This window comes from Mirounga leonina, unplaced genomic scaffold (genome assembly GCF_011800145.1).
Source record: "Mirounga leonina isolate KUSES-001 unplaced genomic scaffold, KU_Mleo_1.0 Mir_268, whole genome shotgun sequence".
Taxonomy (NCBI): domain Eukaryota; kingdom Metazoa; phylum Chordata; class Mammalia; order Carnivora; family Phocidae; genus Mirounga; species Mirounga leonina.
The window spans coordinates 1,318,405-1,338,004 of NW_023270649.1; the positions used below are offsets into that span (position 1 = coordinate 1,318,405).

The 19,600-nt window shown below is 45.2% G+C and overlaps 1 protein-coding gene across 4 annotated transcripts in view; it reads right to left on the reverse strand.

The window, feature by feature from the left end:
* Positions 1 to 19,600, reverse strand: part of DHRSX (dehydrogenase/reductase X-linked) — a gene marked incomplete at its 5' end in the record, with an annotated part of 180,466 nt that overhangs the window by 158,098 nt on the left and 2,768 nt on the right. For all 4 annotated transcript variants that reach the window (XM_035029652.1, XM_035029653.1, XM_035029651.1 and 1 more), the window contains 1 exon segment: positions 16,422 to 16,490. In XM_035029652.1, the coding sequence (XP_034885543.1) occupies positions 16,422 to 16,490 (69 nt within the window).

A 19,600-nucleotide genomic window follows, 5' to 3' on the forward strand; every position in this document is an offset into this window, starting at 1 on the left:
ACCATCATGACCATCACCACCACCATCATGACCATCATGACCATCACCACCACCATCATGACCATCATGACCATCATCAGCACCATCATCATCACCATCACCATCATCAACACTACCATCATCACCATCATCACCACCACGACCATCAAGGTCATCATCATAGCAGTTGCCCTTCACTGAGAGCCCCCGATGTACAAGATGTTCTCCAACACTTTTTTTTTCTGTTAGCCAGTGTTTTTCATGTGCCTCTGATGTGCCAGGGACCATGTTGTGGGACAGGGACATCAGTGACGCAGCTGGACAAACCACAGTAAATGTGTGAGGTGGGTGATAAGGGAGAGGTTACAGGAGCAAGGAGTGAAGGCACCTGACTTTAGGACAGCTCCTTTAGGGTCTTCTATGGACACTGAGAAGTCTAGGGTGAGTAGGATTTGGATGGTCAGGAAGAGAAGAACAGCCAAGAAGCAGAGACAACATGTGCACATTTGGAGCCAAAGAAAGGAGGCGTGGGAGGTTCTCTGCCCATATGGATCTACGGAGGTAAGGTAGTAGCATGACTCTGGACTACAGGGTGGGCAGTCCCGACTGGCGAGAACCTGGGAGCTGGGAGGCCAGCGAGGAGGCTGTGTTGTGGATCAGGACAGGTATGACCGGGGGTGGGGTAATGGCAGCGACACAGAAACAGAATGGGTGTTTTTGAGAGATGCTGATGAAGTGTTGAGTCACTGACTGAAGATAGAAAGAAAAATGGAGAGGTGGAAGAAACCATCAGGGAAACTCCAGGGTCTCACCTCCAGCTGGGAAGTGATGGCGCCATTGACTGAATGAAACAGGGAGGAGGAAGAGGTCAAGTTCAGTCCTGAATGTTTTGAGCAGGCAGAGAGCTCCAGCTGGTAGGACTTTTGGAGAAAAATACATCCGTGCGAGCTAGCACCATGATCATGGACACAATACCCAGGCAGAGGTGTGTAGTGTGAGATGCTGGGCTCAAGCGCTGAGGGATGTGGCATAAAAGGGACAGTCAAGAAAGAAGAGGCTGCACAGAAGTGAACCAATTGGTGGCTGGAAAATTGGTGGCTGAAAAAAATCACCACCGGTGATGCAACTGAATCTTTTAAGACACCTGCCTAGAGAACATGGTTGTAGAGTGTTTATCATAATTCTGTTCACTCAGGTAAGTAGGCTATTCTTGCATTAATTCGCCTCTCCAGCTAGAATGTAAATTCCATGTGGGAAAGAACCCAAACACATCTGATGGTATTAAAAAGTATTTGCCGAGTGCCCGAGAAGCGTCAGCAGTGGCTACGCCTTGGGAATGCCTCCACAACCCACCCAAAGGGTCAGAGTGGTTGCTGGTGGTTGTTGATGCTTTAAATGACTAATGGTTTATTGAGCTTATGAGACAACTCACCCGAAAGGCAAGAATGTGGCATATGACCAAAATCCTTCCCCCATAACCACAAACTAATCGATTACAGTCACCCTTACTTCTGGACCATTCTCATCTCATCTCAGCAGGCAGAACCAACCCACCAGCCTTAGGGTTGCAAGGAAATCCATTCAATTCATGCTTCAGATGTAGACAGAGCACCTCCTACCTCCCAGCTGCTGCTACGAAATTAATTTCTTTAGAGGTTTACCAATTAATGGATATGGAATTATCCCAAATGCTTTACTATTATCTTCTGAAATGTATTACTATTATAGTTTGGTAAGTGAATGAAGATGTATTTACATCAAGGTGCATTTTTCAACCTGGAAGTCTACTCAGTTACTAACGTTAAGCTAGATACTCTGTGTCTAGGTTGGTTAGCAGGTTTGGTCTATGACTTTGCTTTGGAAATTGCCCATTTGGGAAGAAAATACATAGAGTTTACCCTATTTAACAAATTGAGTAAGCTTGGACGCTCTAGTCACTTTGAATGGCATAAACCAAGGGCTGGCAGACTTTGGTCATAAGGGGCCAGGGAGTAAATATTTTTGGCTTTGTGGGCTGAACTCTTCAATTCTTGTCCTAGAACAGCCACAGATAATAAGTAAATGAATGGGTACAGCTGTGTATCAGTAAAAATTTGTAAAAACAAGTGGGGGGCCAGTTTTAGCCCAGGGTGGTAGTCTACAGACCCTTGGTCTAGATCACCCTTGGAGGTTTACGAAAAGGGTAAAGGAACTCCATCACAGGCAAGAAGACTTTTTTTTTTTTTTTAAGATTTTTCTTTATTTATTTGAGAGAGAGAGAATGAGAGACAGAGAGCATGAGAGGGGAGGAGGGTCAGAGGGAGAAGCAGACTCCCCGCCGAGCAAGGACTCGATCCAGGGACTCCAGGATCATGACCTGAGCTGAAGGCAGTCGCTTAACCAACTGAGCCACCCAGGCACCCCAGGCAAGAAGACTTTTTGGTGGAGAGCTCTGACATTCGCTATTTCAACAGATTGCTGATCTGTTTGTGATTTCCATTTCTCTCTGCATCAATTTGGGAAAATTCCTTTTTTTTTTTTTTGGAATGAGACATCCTTTTCTAACTGGTTATCAAAGATATTAGCCCAGAGTCAAGAATAAATTGCTTTTCGTCCAAATTTAAATCACATTTTATTAGATGTTATTTCCTCTTTCTTGTTCCAAGGCATACTTAATTTGTTCTTGTTCTTCTTGCAGGGTGGAGGATGAATAATGGTTTGGTGAATTATTATTCTTTCATTTTTTAAAAGGAAATGATTATTAATCTTGTTTGTGGCTTCTTTGTTCCCACTTGGTGTTTTATTTCTGTACAAATACTTCCATTTCCCTATCCCTCATTTTTACTTCAGTCCCAGGGTACCCAGACACAACTTTTTCCCCCTGATTTCTTACTAATTCAAGAACTTAGAGCTGTATAAATTCTCTCAATATTTTTTGGTTATATTCTTTAGATGGCAGCATGGAATAGAAATGCCACAGATTCCATTTTTATTGTTTATAAAATATTGTCTTACTGGCTGCGAGTTCTCTGCCTATGTGCTTTAGAAGGGCAACTTTCAAAAATTAACATGTTTGGGCATGTGGAAATCCCAAGTTTTAATCATTAAAAGTAAATGTGAAAAGGAAGCTCCTCCCACCTCACTGTTGACTGGGGCACCAAGGTTATGAATAAAGGGATATGAAGTGAGAGTAGAACTTACAGAGGAAAGGTGGGGGTGAGGCGGGTCCCCCAACTCTGAAACCTCAGCCAGACCAAAGACGTGCAAAGGGACCAGGATGAGGATGGATTCCTAGAAAAGAATCATCTGGGGAAAATGGTTGCCTGCTCAATACCCCCATTCTCCCCTTGAAGGGAAGGAACCTTCAGGGACCCCCAGAACCTGAATCATGTGACCTGCCAGGGTACCATCCTCAGGTGCCTGGCTTACTCCTGAGGAAGCCCCTGGCCATGTGGGGGCAACAAGTCTGTGGACGCTATAGGTGAGTGAGTTCTGGGGGATTATTATTGGTCCCATTCAGTGGGGCCACCAGGCTGGGAGAGGGACCCCATGGCAAGAAGCTTGTGGTAAAATACATATCCATCTCCAGAACTTTCCATCTTCCCAAACTGAAGCTCTGTCCCCATCAAACAATAACTCCCCATCCCTGTCCCTAGTCCCTGGCACCACCATTTGCTCTGTTTCTATGGATGGGACTCCTCTAGGGACCCCACATACATGGAATCACCCAGAATTTGTCCTTCTGTGTCTGGCTCATGTTACTCAGCACCATGTCCTCAAGGTCCACCCGAGTCATAGCAGGTGCAGAACATCCTTCCTTTTCAAGGCTGCGTCATATTCCATTTTATGCATGGACCACATGCCGTTTACCCATCCATCCATCGATGTTATCTTCTTGGGGGCCATCAATCAGCCCAGAGGAGCATCTACAAGTAACTCGTACCTTCTCAGATACATCTGCCACCCCACCGAGACTCTCAAACATGCCCAGATGCCACCACTGTCACCATCATTCCCTAAGAAAATGATAATAACACCTGGAAATTTCTAGCAATGGGAAATGAACAGGGCACAGTCTGAGACGTTGCTCTTTTGAGCAAAGGGGGTCAGCTTGCCTTAAGCAAGGAGCACCTTAATGGGGACCTTTCCTCCTTCCCGTTATGGGTGCCTCCCAGGGCATGATCCCCTGCTGGAGGTACATGGGGGCTCCAGACTGTGAGAAACAGAGCAAACAGCCCCCAATTTCTACCTTGCTGCCATTTTAGAAACTACAGCTTTATTAATGGTCCTTAATAGTTTTCAGAACTATAGCAGAATACAGAGGTGTTTGCTGAATAAAGGGAGAGGCTGAAAAGAGCTGGATCTGAGAGCCTGATATACAGCAGAGGAAGGAGCAGTTGATAAGAGTTGTATGGGGCGGGGGGTGTTTGCTGCAGGAGTGGGGCGTCTCTTTCTTGGGGCAAGAGAAGGCCCCGCAAGGATGGGCCAAGCATTGCTTGTCAGACCTGAGTTCTGTGTCACAGAGACCAACACACCAGAAGGCAGCCAGGATAAGGCGCTCTTGCTGAGCTGACAAAGCCACCTTGTGACTGTTTGAACGAAACTCATTATTTCTTATCTGTTAAATAGTGCATACAATAGGCACCGCTAACACCACACGATAATCTTCTGGGTAATTAACTTGTAAAACAACCCCGTCCTCAGTCCCGCTGACACTGAGACATGTTCCTGACAAGTCCCATTGGCAGAGATGATGATGCCAGATCAGTAACTCAGCTCCGAGCACGTGCCAGCTCCGAGCACGTGCAAACGCTACCCCGGGGGGCTGAGGCTGTGGAGGGAAGGGGAAGCCCTCCCCCAGGGAAGAAGGTGAGAGACAGAAATAAACTCAGAGCCCAGAAGGAGTTTCTGCGAAACGGGGGTGCATAGCAGATTCTCGATATTTGGATATAAGACATATGTCCAGATATGATGTCACGAAGAATATGCAGTCAAATACCAGGCAAAGATTCACCCCAAAGTGGGATCAGACTTTGACAGTCAAATTAGAGCACCTGCAAACCCTCACTTCTAATCTTACACTCACCAAAAACTGAAGCTAGCCTACCTCCACTCTGACCTAAGCCTGGCTATACCCCCAACCCTGAGCCGTACCTCACTTCAAACCTAATCTGATGAAGAGCTTGAGAAAAAAATTAATTGCAACATCAATCCCCAACATCTAAATTCTAAACATACATTAACCCTGAACCTGAACATGACCCTAGCCCTAAAATAACCCTAACCTAACACTACACACTGTTGACTGGGGCACCAAGGTTATAAATAAAGGGATATGAAGTGAGAGTAGAACTTACAGAGGAAAGGTGGGAGTAAGGCGGGTCCCCCAACTCTGTCACCTTGTGGCAGACCCAGACCCAACCCATCACCAACCCTAATGTTAACCCTAGACCCTGATCCTAATCATGACCCTGACACTGACCCTGATCCTAACCCTAACCTTAACACTAACCCTAGACCATTACCTTGACCATAGCCCTGACCCTGACCATAATCCAAACCCGAACCCTGATCCTAACCCTAACCTTGACACTAACCCTAGACTCTAACCCTAACCCTGACCATAACCCTGACCCTAAACTTCACTTGGACCCCGACGCTAACCATCCTTCAAGGTAACACAAGAGCTGGATTTTCAAAAAGTGAAAACACCGTGCATGCCCACTCATCCTCATTTGTGTAACCCCCCTACCGCCTAGCTCTGCATGTTCTTACTCATGAGCATTCAGAATCCTGTGTAGAGGGCAGTTTGTCCTTAATAAAAATATAGATTCAGCGTGAAAACAAAGGAGCTCTCAAGCCATGAAAAGATACGGAGGATTCTTCAATGCATGTTACTAAGGGAAAGAAGCTGGTCTGAAAATACTACATACTCTATGATTCCAGCTCTAGGACATTCTGGAAAAGGCAAAACCATGAAGACCATAAAAAGATCAGTGGTTGCCAGGGGTTCAGTGAGGAGGGATGAGCAGGTACAGCACAGAAGACTTTTAGGGCAATAAAATGACTCTGTATGGCACCATAATGGTGGGTCCATGTCACCGTACATCTGTCCAAATCCAATAGAATGCACAACACCAAGAGAGACCCTAATGTAAACTATGGATTTTCATTAACGATAACGTGTCCATATTGGTTCATTGATTGTATCCAATGTGCCCTAAAAATGCAAGATATTAATAATCAGCAAAACTGGGGAGGTGGGAGGCACATGGTTGGGCATTCCCTGTATTTTGTGCTCAATTTTCTATAAGCCTGAAACTCCACAAAAAATTAAAGTCCAATTTTTTTTTTTGTAATAACAGTAGATATTCAAACAGGTCTGGCCATAGCTGGCAGGTGAACAATTTTCATGGTGATGCCTTCTACCCACCCCAAAGTACAAAGAAAGAATGTGTGTTACAGGTAAGAGGGCTTTTGGTAACTTGTTTCCCAAAAGGAAGTTTTAAAAATGCATTCTCACCTTTAATCTTACAAGCAGAGTACATATAGAATTTGCTCTGAAGTAGAAGTGTCATTCGGAAAGGTGAGATTCCTATAGACAAGTGCACCCCGGGAAACCAGAAATAGGAAGCCGACTCTAAGATGGCAAATTTAGGAAATCCTCGCCATCCTGGGGTATCACATCAACCTTTCACTATTTCTCCAGCATCGGACAGGTGAAAACATGACATCAATTGAATACTCAAAACAGGAACACTCAAAGGACGAGTCAGGGCAGGTGTCTGATGGGCAAAGCCCACACCGGGGGTGGTAATGATGTAAGTGACCGAGGGACAAGCATGCCAAGCACTGAAACCCCACAGAAAGCCCTCCCCATCCACACCCAGGGCTTATCAGCATGTTCCAGGATGTGGAGTGATGACAAGTAAATTAGGGAAGGAGAAAAAGGCTGAACCAACCCCATGGTGTAACGTGCCAAGTATGTGTAGGTGCACTCCAGGTTAAGAAGGCTAGCTCAGGGTACATGGAGATGGGCAGCCAGATAACCCAGGCAGAGAGGCATCTCTACCTCGAGCTCCCAAAGCAAGGCATGGTGATATCCACATCTGGGCTCATTTCACCCTTGTCAGTCCTCTTCAGGCCAACACAGCTTCATCAAGTGGCCTAATCATCACCCAGATGAGCAGTTCAGCATGAAAACACACAGCGGGGGACAGCGTGATTGGTGCTGGCATCCTGGACAGCCCCCTGCCAACATCATTCCATGACTGTTCTACTCCTCATTCTGCGTTTCAGAATACATCGCAAGGGGAACATGACAAAGTGCTCAATGATAAAAATCCAAGGGCGTGGAGCATATATAATAATAAAAAATGTGCATTGATAACAAATGAGGCAAATGATTTGGTGTATCTCCACAGTGGAAGAGAAGGTAACCATAAAAATAAGGACTTCTATTTATTAACAGAGAAAGATGTCCCACAAGACAGAACGTGGACAAGCAAGATGTTATAGGCAGAAGGGAAAGCAGGATCTCATCTTGGTTGACGGATATGCACCCAGAACCCAAGCGGCAGCCCGGTCGTGCTTCTTCCTCGGGTGATGTTCTGGATTTGAAGGATCCATGCCCTCGTCATGGGTTGTGAAGACCCTAGAGCCCTCCCCAGCTCTTGGGGGCATTTTCAGGGCCCTTGGGGAGTGTGTGGTTCCCTCTGCTGAGTTGCTGCTGATAGGAAGAGGTGTTCACACCACCGTGTCTTTCTTGCTGTCATTTTGCTCCATTAATGGAAGCATGGAATGCTATCTTTGTCCTCATACACACGTGCACTCACAGCACAGACTCTACCTACAAGTCGGGTGTGTGTGTAACAGGTCTTCCCGGGGACAGAATACACTACACTATACAAACCAGCGTTCCTAGAAGACCTTGGCTGATGGACACTCAACTCAACTTCTTTCTGCCAATTTCTTTCTCTTCCTCTTCCCTGCCGCTCTCCACCTCTCCCCATCCCCAAGGATCTCACTTATTTCTGAGTTCATTCCTGGACACTGAGTTCAGATTCCAACATCTCCACTTATTAACTGCGTGAAACTGAGCAACTTCCCTAAACTCTTTATGACCCCCGCTTTCCTAATTTGGAAAATGCATATAGTGATGATGCCTACTTCAAAGGACAGGACACATGAATCCAAACACATAGTGAATTTTTACAACATTACCTGGTATATCGCAAATATCCAACATGATGTTGGCTGTTTCCCTGATTATGACAACTGTTAACATAAAGGACTTCAGTGGTTTCTTTTGCTCAAACTTTTCATTGTAACCTCACTAGCTTATTAGAGTATGACCACAAATCCTGGTTTGCCAAAGGCAGTTCTCATTTATCCTCCCCCCCACCCCAGAATACTTCTCAGATTACAAGGTGCACTGGTGCAGAGCTCAAGCACAAAATAGTAAACAGATGAGCTGAGGAGTCAAAGGTCAGAGTTTGGGGCTGTTGGGGCAGCTAGAATTGATAGTACAATGCCAAAACTGAAAGGTGCACAGGTGTAGAGCTTGAACAGAGTATAATAAAGAGATGGGCTAAGAGGACAGTGGTCAAAGTTTGGGGCTGTTAGGGCAGCTGGAATCGACAGGTACAATCCTAAAACTGAAAGGCCATGGGGGGGTGGGGGGCAGAACACCAAAATGTGAGTAGAAACTCCTGTGGACCCCTTGTCTGAGTACTGAGTTTCAAAGGCTCCAACTTGAGACACCAAGGAGCTCAGAAGCAAACAACAGGTAGAAGGTTGAAAGGTGAGCAGAGAAATTTCAGCTGCTGCCTGGTGTTGGGGAGACAAGATGACATTTGAGTCCTGCCAAGTTGGAAGGACCTGGTGAACATCTTGGACTCTCACCTGAAACCGGAGATGGTCTATCGCTTAGAAGAAAGGACCATGTCTCAAGATTAAGAGCTCCGTCCAAGGCCCAAGGGCAACAGTGAAATAGACTCATGATAACCAGACCTTCAGCTGAGCTTCCACAAGATCTAGGTATCCTGCAAGTCATATCATTGCTTGCTACAAAACTCAACATTCTTCAGAGGAAGATAACAGAATCCAAAGTCTGTATCATGGATCAGTCACAGTGTCTAATAAACAACAACAAAAAAATCACTTCACATGCAAAGAAACAACATGTAACCTGCTGTCAAGAGGGAAAAAAAATCAATAGAAACAGACTCAGAGATGATGCAGATGTTCGAATTAGCAGAAGAGGACTTTAAAAGAACTAGTACATATTGAAGAGGCTACAAGAACAGATGGGCGTCAAGGAGGAGGATATGAAGAACATCAAAAAAGATAGGTAAACTAAAAATAACCAACTAGAAACCCTAAACCCAAAAAATGCAGTTTGTTTTGCTGCAATCAAAAATCCAATCATGGGATTAAAAGTATAATAGACAGAACTGAAAAAACAACTCAGTGAACTTGAGGTAGGTCAATAGAAATTATCCAAACTGAAGCACAGACCAAAATTTTTTAAATCTGGGATAAAATTCATCTGCTCGATGAACTAAATGCCAAAGAACACCACAGTATCTAATATATGTGTAATTGTAGACTCATAAGAACAAGATGGAAAGAACAGACCAGAAAAAGCTTTTTGGAAAAAAATGGCTGAAAATTCTTTAAGTTTTATCACATCCAACTACTCACAGATACAGAAAACCTTTTACACCCAAGCAGAATAAACATAAGGGGGAAAAAGGAACCACACCTATGCATATTCTCAAACTTCTGAAAACAGAAAATAACAGAAAAGATGGGAAAAGACACTTATATTCATGAAATATTGATAATAATTATAGCTGACTTCTCATCCCAAATGACAAAGGTCCATGCCAGAACACCTTTAATATCCTGGGGGGGCGGGGGGGGGGGGTCAGAAGATGTTTTCAACCTGGAATTCTATATCCACGGAAAATATCTTTCAAAAACTGCAGGCAAAGTAATGACAATTTTAGACACACGAAAGGTACGGAAATTTGTGATGAGCAGACCCCACGGTTAAAGAAATGCTAATGGAAGTTCATCACGCAGAAGTGAAATGGCCCCAGACGGAAACCTGAGGGAACGGGTGGGTGAGGGACAGCATACAGAAAGATTGGGAGTAGAGAGGGATCACCTTATCTGCAAATAAATACTTAGGACCATGCAAATCCCAGAGCTGCTCTTTGGAGAGAGTGCAATGTGGCTCCATGAGAAAAGCCTTTAAGATAAAACCTGCAAATATAGGAAATATAAATATTTATCTCCAAGGCCCTACAGTACGTTACCAAGGCTCTCCTGGCCATAAGGGTTTACAGCATCTGCTACAAGGGGGATCTAATGGATTTCTAACTCGCTAACACAATGGGTTCTGCCTACTTAAAACTACATATCACAGAGAATGGGTGGTTATACCTGTGGATCTAACTGACATGTATGAAATATCTTCATATAACACTCCACATTTTATTTTTTAAAAAGCCAACCCTTTCTTACTGTATGCTTCTATTCTATAGTAACTAAAGTCTACTTCATTTCCCCCAGAGTGAAAAATATTATGGAAGTAATGTTTCTGGAATAATTTGTTGAAACTGTTACATGTGTGATGTCCCATTACTTAGCTTAGATACACAGAGCATCTTGAGATGTGTTCAAAGGAACCATCTGAGATGTGCCCAAAGGAAAAGTGAAAATAAAAAAGCCAGTGACCTTGCGGGGAGTAAAAATATTCCATAAATTATTGTTGGGGGGAAGCAGAATGTGGCAGGCAATCTGAGGATGAAAACTCTTCCTTGTGGGATTTTTTTTTTAATCCTCTAGGTATTTATAGAGGAGCTAAGGAAACCAGGCAGACAATCGCCCTCTCTCATAGAATTCACCTTGCCAGTGTTTTGAAAGGTTAAAATTAATCGTTGCAGCCTGAGAAATGAAGAGCCTTTTAATGTAAGGAACAAGGTGAGAGCAAGCTATAATAGCCGATTAAATTTTCAGAAAGTGCTGAGCTTCTCCTTCCATGCTTTCAGTAAAGACTCAGTGACCTTCTAAACCTTCTAATTACCCACAGGAAATCAGGTGTCTGTCTGTCTGCCTGGCTGTCATCTAGCTAGGTAGCATGGCTGTTTATTGCCTACCTCGGGACACTAAATTAAAATTAAAAAGTTAAAAAAAAAAAAAGGGACTCTAGTTTGAAAAATTCATGTCAATAAGGACCATTTTATATTAAGTAAGGAAGATTAAGTAGTCTTGAGTATATGCCGGACCTAACTATACATGCAGAATATTGTTCAAACTTCTCTTGGGGATTTCGTTGACTATTGGCCAAGAAACTCCCATCAAGTGCTTCACTGTAGGTACTGGGTGTTAAGAACTCTATGTCATAAAGAAAAAGGATACACGGTGGAGGGAACAAAGAAATCCATGCAGTCAACATTCACTCAAGTTTTTCCAAATGGACCAAGCTCCAGAAGGATCATTCTGCAAAATCAGAGAGTCTATGAGTAGAAGAAAAACAGTAGCTGTCTATTCATCTCAAGGTAGGCCTACATTCAAGATATGAATCTCTCGGACGACAAAGACTAGTAGATTGCGATCCAGAGACGCTATTACCTATTCCCATAATGAATACCGAACTGACATCATAGTATTTTTTGCTTCAGTGACTAATTACTTTATAGTCAGTTGGATAATCCAAACATTATAGTTCAAAGATGTATTTCTAAGGTGAAACTATCTCACCAGTAAGTACACACAACTGACTTTTCCCAGCACAGGAAAAGTTCTCTTTCAACAAAAGCAAACCGGACATAATACCTGAGCAAAAAGTCCATGAATCAAGCAGCTGGCCCTTCTTCCCAATAAAGACGGAGCAAGCTACTGCTGGCAGAAGAATGTTAGGAAAGACGGAAACTGGTCAAGAAGATATTTCTGAAGAACACAAAGCAAAGCCTTTTAGAGAAGATTGCAGACTCTGTATTTCCAGTGGGATCACACTGAAGGTTTAGGATTAGGAATTAATAATTACGAATTAGGAATTAATGCTATGGTTTTGTGTGAGTCTGTGGCGAATGTCCAAAACAGAATTACCTTCTCTAAATCCTTTTAAGAGTATTTAAATTCTCTATTCCCATTTGGGTTCGCTGGGATGTTGTTATGTCTTTCTGCCATTTGTTTTTGTGGTGGTGTTGGGTTTTGTACTTTTATTTTCTATTTCATTTACTTTGGTCCTAGAAGCGAGAGTATTTGCTCCAAACAAGACAGCTTTCTTCAGCAGTTATTACTCAAGAGCAATAAAGACTTTGGCGCCACGGATACATGATGATAAGGTATTCAAACTCTTGTCCCTGGAAAATCTCTCAGTTGAGAAATGAGCCATATTGCCTTCGTTCCTGAAAACACTCATAAATTTATCCTTCCAAGAGCTCAACTAGTTGAAGGTTGGTATGTGGGCATCCTCCTACCCCAAACCAAAGTGGGCTCTCAAGTGACCATGACCTCAAAGGCAGAAAGTACCAGAAAGTAAGAAGGATGAAGCATTCAACTAAGAACTTAGATTTTTTTTTTTTTTTTTTTTTTACTTACATTAAGTCCAGAGAAGAGGTGGAGGTAGGCTGGAGTGAGAAATCATTGTGTTCTTGACAGGAACCTACACTTATGTTGTTAGGATGTGTGTTTGCTTGCTCAAAAAAAAAAAAAAAAAATCTAAAGAATCCACAGAGACACAATTACCCAATGCAGGAATCACAGAAGAGCCATATTCCATGAGTAAGTGTGGCTCCCATGGGCCTCAATCCAAGTTGTGTTGCTGGTGGTGCGTGGGCAAGAATTTCGGAGGCTCCAGTGGGTGCAGGCTGGTCTAGAGAGAAGTGTCTCCATCTGAACTCAGCTCTGGAGAGCATCCTGAGCTAGACTTGCAGTCGCAAGGAGATGTGCCAAGAGGAAGGGGGCCTGTTAACGCACCTGCTGCCCCATGGCAGAGGGAGTGGCTCCGGGTGCCCTGTACAGTGTCTCTGGGGGCCCCTGAGCCTGGATGCAGGTTCAGCCAAAGCAAAACTCTGTTCTAGGACCACCGCCCCACTGCCCCCACCCGGCCAAGTCCAGCATCCTGCACCTAACATGCCGGGAAGGGGGCCCTCCACTGACCAACTCTTCCAAAGGCTCTGGCTTCTGATATAAAATTAATACGGTGTGGCTTTCTCGTTTAATTCAATGCACACAAGATTTACTTAAAATGTGTGTGTGTGTGTGTGCATGCACACATCTGGCTCAGACCTCTTTCCCCCCTGCTCATCCTACCAACCCATTCGGTCATAATGGACACAGGAAACTACCATGAATGGGGTCCCCATTTGGAGTACCCATGCTGCACACTTCAGGGCTTGCCCAGCTCGGGTCCAGATACCTCCCTGGCCCCGCATGTCAGCTCCCAGGCCAGGCTATGCCCAAGACCCAGTGACCCCCCTCAGGGCCTTAGTCAGTCCTGTTCTAAGGAGAAAGGACAAAGCAGGGCCCACCACCCCCACCTAGGATGCACAACCATGCTTCTTATATACACAAAGGGTCTGCCCCTTTCATAAATGGAGATGCCCAGAAACAGGGGGCCAGGAGGGGGTGCAGCATGCACTGAGACAGGCTGAGGTTCCTGGGACTGCAAGTGTGCACCCGAAGTGTTATCCGCCCCAGTGCCTGGGTCTCCCTGATGCTAATTCCATGTGTCTACTTGGTGGCATTTGACAGGAAGGAAGAAACAGGAGCCACCAATAGAGAGCACATCGTCAGCTCTGATGAGAGGGGCGTGCCTGCTCTCAGAAGTGAGCGCACCATCCTGTGTGATTAGGAATCATTGCCTTCATTGCCTTGCAGAACTCAAGACCCTTGGCAGCCTCCCCTCCACCACAGAGGAGCTGACAAAGAGCTGTCCCTTGAACGCACGGGCTTTGCACACCCACACCTGAATCTCAACACAGCACGGGAGCCAGCATTAGCCATTTCTAACATTAGAAACAGCTTCTAAATGAAGCGGGGGAAATCGGAGAGGTAGACGAACCATGAGAGACGATGGACTCTGAAAAACAAACAGGGTTCTAGAGGGGAGGGGGGTGGGAGGATGGGTTAGCCCGGTGGTGGGTATTGAGGAGGGCACATTCTGCATGGAGCACTGGGTGTTGTGCACAAACAATGAATCATGGAACACTTCATCTAAAACTAATGTTGTAATGTATGGGGATTAACATAAGAATAAAAAAATTAAAAAAAAAAAAAAAGAAACAGCTTCTAGAACATCTTTCCTCTGACAAATCAGGGCTTTTGCTTACAGCTTTGTTAGAACACATGAAACTCTTGAACTTTATGAACGAACCTTTACTCCCTCCTTGGGTTGTAACCTAAGCAAGTTTTGGCAAACTATTCTTTTTTTTTTTTTAAGATTTTATTTCTTTATTTGACAGAGAGAGATACAGCGAGAGAGGGAACACAAGCAGGGGGAGTGGGAGAGGGAGAAGCAGGCTCCCCGCGGAGCAGGGAGCCCGATGTGGGACTCGATCCCAGGACCCTGGGATCATGACCTGAGCCGAAGGCAGTTGCTCAACCGACTGAGCCACCCAGGCGCCCGGCAAACTATTCTTTAAATTATCCTTTTTAAAAAATTTATCCAGAATTTTTCAAAAGTCACAAAGAACACATGATTTGGTGGTTTCCCATGAAACTCCTCTTTGGGTCTGGAAATCAAGGGCTAGTGCATCCATGAGGCTTCAACCAGAGGGAAATGCAGATTCCTGGGCCCTGTTGTCACAAGGCTCTGGCTCCTGACAGGGCTAGGAATCTGCATTTGTAACCTGTTCCCTGCGATGCTACAGGGCTGGGACACAACTGTGTTGGAGAACGCCATCTCCTTGAACCATGGTAAATGGGGACAGGGACAAGGATCATCTGTCATGATCATTTCTGTGCAGGGCAGGGACAGAAGGAATCGGTTCCCATCTGCAACAGATGCCTGGTGTTACACAAAGAGCCGGACTGGCTCTGGCCTATGGGGAAGCTCCCCTCCATGTTCTGTCCCAGGATCAAAGGAGTCATGCCAAAAAGGTCAGAGGCAGCTGGGACATACCCCCCGCCATGTGCACAGGGTAGGAAACGGCAAGTTTCACAGCTGCCTTGCACGAGCTAGGTGGGGAATAAGGGCACCACAGGACAGATGTTAACTAGACTTGCCATCCGTGGCTTTCCTCTGTCTCCGACTTTTTAAGAAGAACCACCATTGGGGAGCCTGGGTGGTTCAGTTGGTTGAGCTACCAACTCTTGGTTTTGGCTCAGGTCATGATCTCAGGGTTGTGGGTTCGAGCCTCAAGTCAGGCTCCATGATAGTGTAGAGTCTGCTTCTCCCTCTCCCTCTGCTCCTCCCCCTGCTTATTCTCTCTCTCTCTCTCTCAAATAAACAAATAAAATCTTAAAAAGAAGAAGAAGGAAGAAGAGGAAGACAGGAAGGAGAAGGAGGAGAAGAAGGAGGAGGAGGAAGGAAAAGAAGGAGGAGGAGGAGAAGAAGGAGGAGGAGAAGGAGGAAGGAGAAGAAAGAGGAGGAGGAAGAAGAGGAAGAGGAGGAAGAAGAGGAAGAGGAAGAGAAGGTGGTGAAGGAGAAGGAGGAAAAGGAGGAAGAGGAGAAGAAGAGGAGAAGAGGAAGAAGAAGAAGAAGAAGGAAGAAGAAGAAGAAGAAAAAGAAGAAGAAAAAGGAGAAGAAGGAGAAGAAGAAGAACGATCACGATAAATTCAGACAGGAGAAGCCCCAGCATCTGGGACATGCTCAAAGCGCCATCTTGGTTGGATCCAGTCCAAGATAACTGATGTGCATCTTCTTTTCTTAAACATGAGGCCCATGAGTGCTCAGAAAGCACTCAATAGCACTTGCAACTGGGAGAGATGTTACAAACAGGTGTCCACTGCTCAGGCCGGACAAGTAGAGAGAGCAAGCACTACAGGATTTGCTACTGAGTAAGGTGGCACCAGACACATCCATGTTGGAATTATCTGTAGTCCAGAACCGCCAACGAGTAGATGCACCTGCTGGCAGGTGCATCTAACAGTTCCTGCATGAAGACATGCCGCTGAGGGCCCCCCAGCCCTGGAGATGGACACGTCATGGAAACAAGGTCCTGTTGTCACAGGACATGCAAATCAACCGGCACATTCGAACGCCTCCCCCAGGAGATGCCTACACAGACCAATGCTATCACAGGGACATGCTTGCTCCTGTTCACCACTCTCCGCGGGGGGCAGACCAGAAATCCCCAGAAGAAACGCACAAGTGGGAGATACATCCCCCACCCCCAAGTACCACCTCCACCACTCGCGCCCACAATGCCACATCGGAGTCTGTGGCTCAGCCGCCAACATCAGCTCGGACCAAGGACAAGAGCCGCGTGGCTCACAAACACTACCTTTGTCATTCAAAGTCTCTTCTTGTATTTGTCTCACAACTTTGTGGGCTTTGCCGGCGTTATTTCCAGCTACAAGGAAAAGAAAAGATACAATCAGTGGCAAGGTCATCCAGACATTATTGAGCGCGAGAAAATGTTGTCTTGAGACACAAAACACAACCCCGGAGGGGGCTCTTTACAGCTTGTCATTGAGCCCTGGTGTGGAATGGGGTCACCAGAGAAGTTCTTGCCAACACAACCTACCAATTGATGAAACCTTGCCTTTACTTGGACCGGTGAGGAGACTTTCCCTTTTGATGATTACTGGGGCGTGAGGCATCTAGTGGCACAAAGAACATGGGGTGGGGGTTGGGGAGAGCCAAGGATTGCCTAAGCATAAAAATGGTGGTGGGAAGCTCAGAGCACACACAGAACTTTCTAAGAAACTTTAGTGGATGCCCGCCTACCCCCACCCCACTGGTGGTCGGAGCTACAAAATGATCATGGGCCATTCCCACTATGTACCTGGGATTTCCCATTCCCTTATCAATGACTCCGTACAAATCCCACAGGTATGACTCCAGGGAAACATGAGCTTAGAAGAATGGCCACGCGTGTTTCATGTGTGAGGGACGTCACCCTTAAAATACAGACTATGCAATTTGGGGTTAAGATAGTGAATGAGGCTTCTTTAGTGTCTTACTATAAGACAATGCACTGATGTTTGGAGGAAGGCATCTCGTTTTCCAACTGTGTCCCTGAGCACACGGTCCGAATTTTAAGGTGTGCCGAATGGGGCTGCTATTTGGGGGAGAAGCCCAGGACACACTGTCTTCCCACACACCAGTGCTCACAATAAACTGGACCTCAGGCAGATGTTCAGCTCCTTTGCGGGGTGAGCCAACCCCGAAACTCCCTGCAGGGGTGAGTCATGGGAGCACTTCCACACAAGGGGATTAGACCTGGCATCTGAGGAACACAGGCATGGGCATGAAGCTCCTAGAGCCCCGAGAAGTGACAGGTGGCGTGAGGACACCAGAAGAGACACCTGGTCTGGCAGGACCAGGTTCCAAGGGGCAGGGTGGCTCACATCACCCTCCCACCTGCATCCAGCCCCCACTGGCCAGGTGTTCTCTGGGGTACAACCTTCTTGAGATCTCAAGGAAAACATATTACCAAGCAATCCGTTCTGGAGGCATTTCTGCATGCTGTTTTCCTCTATTTTGTTTCATTTTTATATTTGGACTAACACGCAAGGGGCCCTGCTATGGATCCCCTGTGACTGTATCCTGCACTCATTACTCTGTGTCATTGACAAGTGCCCCCCCCAACAAAAACCCTGAAGGAATGCCCTTTCCAAAAGCAAAAGGGTTTACAACAAAGAGTTAAGGAAACACAGACAGCAGAAGCAGTGAACGTCGTGAAATCGAAAACGTCTTTGGCTCCAGCTGGAGATGTATCTAAGATAAATATGGCAAAAGACATCTTTAAGGGGTGAATTAAAAGATTATATAACGTGCCACCACCTTGAAGGAGTTCAAAGTTGCAGACATCAAGAAAACGCAGCTGTGAAAATATTCACACCTTCAGCTCCCTTGAAGAAAGAGAATATTACATGGTTGTTAGATTTTTGCTCAGAGAGTCTTCCTGAGTTACAGGGTGCACAGTCAGGCAGGATGCCAGGAAAGTTATATTCCATCTCTAAATGTTCTAGGCATCAAAGACAACAAAATAAAATTCACCTTTCTTTAAGCTGGGGCCATGTACATGCATGAGCTTATTTCGGAAATCCCATACAATTTTAAAATATTCAAGAGCCATCCACTGCCAGGCCACGTGTCTGGCATTCACCATCTTGGCATCAGGGATGGGTGGCCCAGTGGAATCTTACATGAAGTGGGAGAGATGCTCCATATTCCCAAAAAAAGATATCAATGGCCAGAGAAAGCGGAGGTCATCAAACCAGCAGGGGAAACTGGTCATGGTAACAGCTCCCCTTGATGGGCAGCTCGCTACTCTCCCTAAGGCATTGTATTAGAGGTATGGACACAGGCACATTTTTTGGCAAAGGTCATCTTTATCAGCTGGATATGGAACCTTGACTCTATGCAATCACTAGAGATTTCCTACATTTACTGAGCAAATATTCCATGAGAGAGAGCACTGGACCAGAATGGAAGGTAGGCACAAGCAGAGTGGGTCTGCCTTCTGCTCATGCTTTCTGTGGGGGGCTAAGTTTAAAGATGCTGAACCCAATCCAGAGTCAGCAAACAGGGGACCTGGGGCCACACTGGACGATCTCCCGGATGCAAAAAGAAAAAAAAAAAGATTATTGGAACAACAGCCATGCCCGTAGCTTTAAATATTGGCAATGGTGCTTTCCTGCTATCAAGGCAGAGCTGATCATTTAGAGACACACCCAGGCAAATATTTATTATCTGGTCCACACCAGAAAAAATTTACTGGCCCCTAGTCTCAACTTTAGATGGCTGTTCATGAAGAATTATAAAGAAAGATCCTCCACCAAAACAGTATTTTGAAACTTTAAGAACTGAGATATTGTGAGATGAGAAATTTAATAATTAATGTATTTATAGCAATATTAATGTGCTTGGGTTGGATCCAGGTTCCCTTTTCAATTCTTTAGCAAGTAACTGATTGCTCTTTAAACATTAATGGATGCAGGATTGGGAAATTTTAAATTGTATACACATCTCTTAGTTTTTATTTAGTATGAAATTTATGTTAAAGTGTCCAATGATAATATTTCATTAAGTGGCCTTGTATCAAACTGTCACACAAGATGAAACATTGTCCCTCTCAGAATATGTGCAATTATGCCCTGAAAGACTCAGGGAGGAAGGAACATTCACATTTGATTAGACTGACTGAGAGGATCAAACTGAGACCCATGCAGACATCAAAAGCTCTGTGGGAAAGAAGATGCAGGAGGTGAGGAGCACAGGTGGTGCTTACTCTCTTTGACTCAAGAGAAGGAGAACTTTGGTGCTGGCAGGACTGTTCCTGGCCTCAACAAACATCACCTAAATGAGGAGGTAATAGGAGAGACAGGGCTCCAGTCCTCACATGCATGAGTACCACATGCTTGCTCACATGTTTTCACTGCATTGTGTCTGCAGTACATACTCTTCACTCAAGTAGACCTCAGCATGACCTAACCCCAATCTGACTTCCTAGTG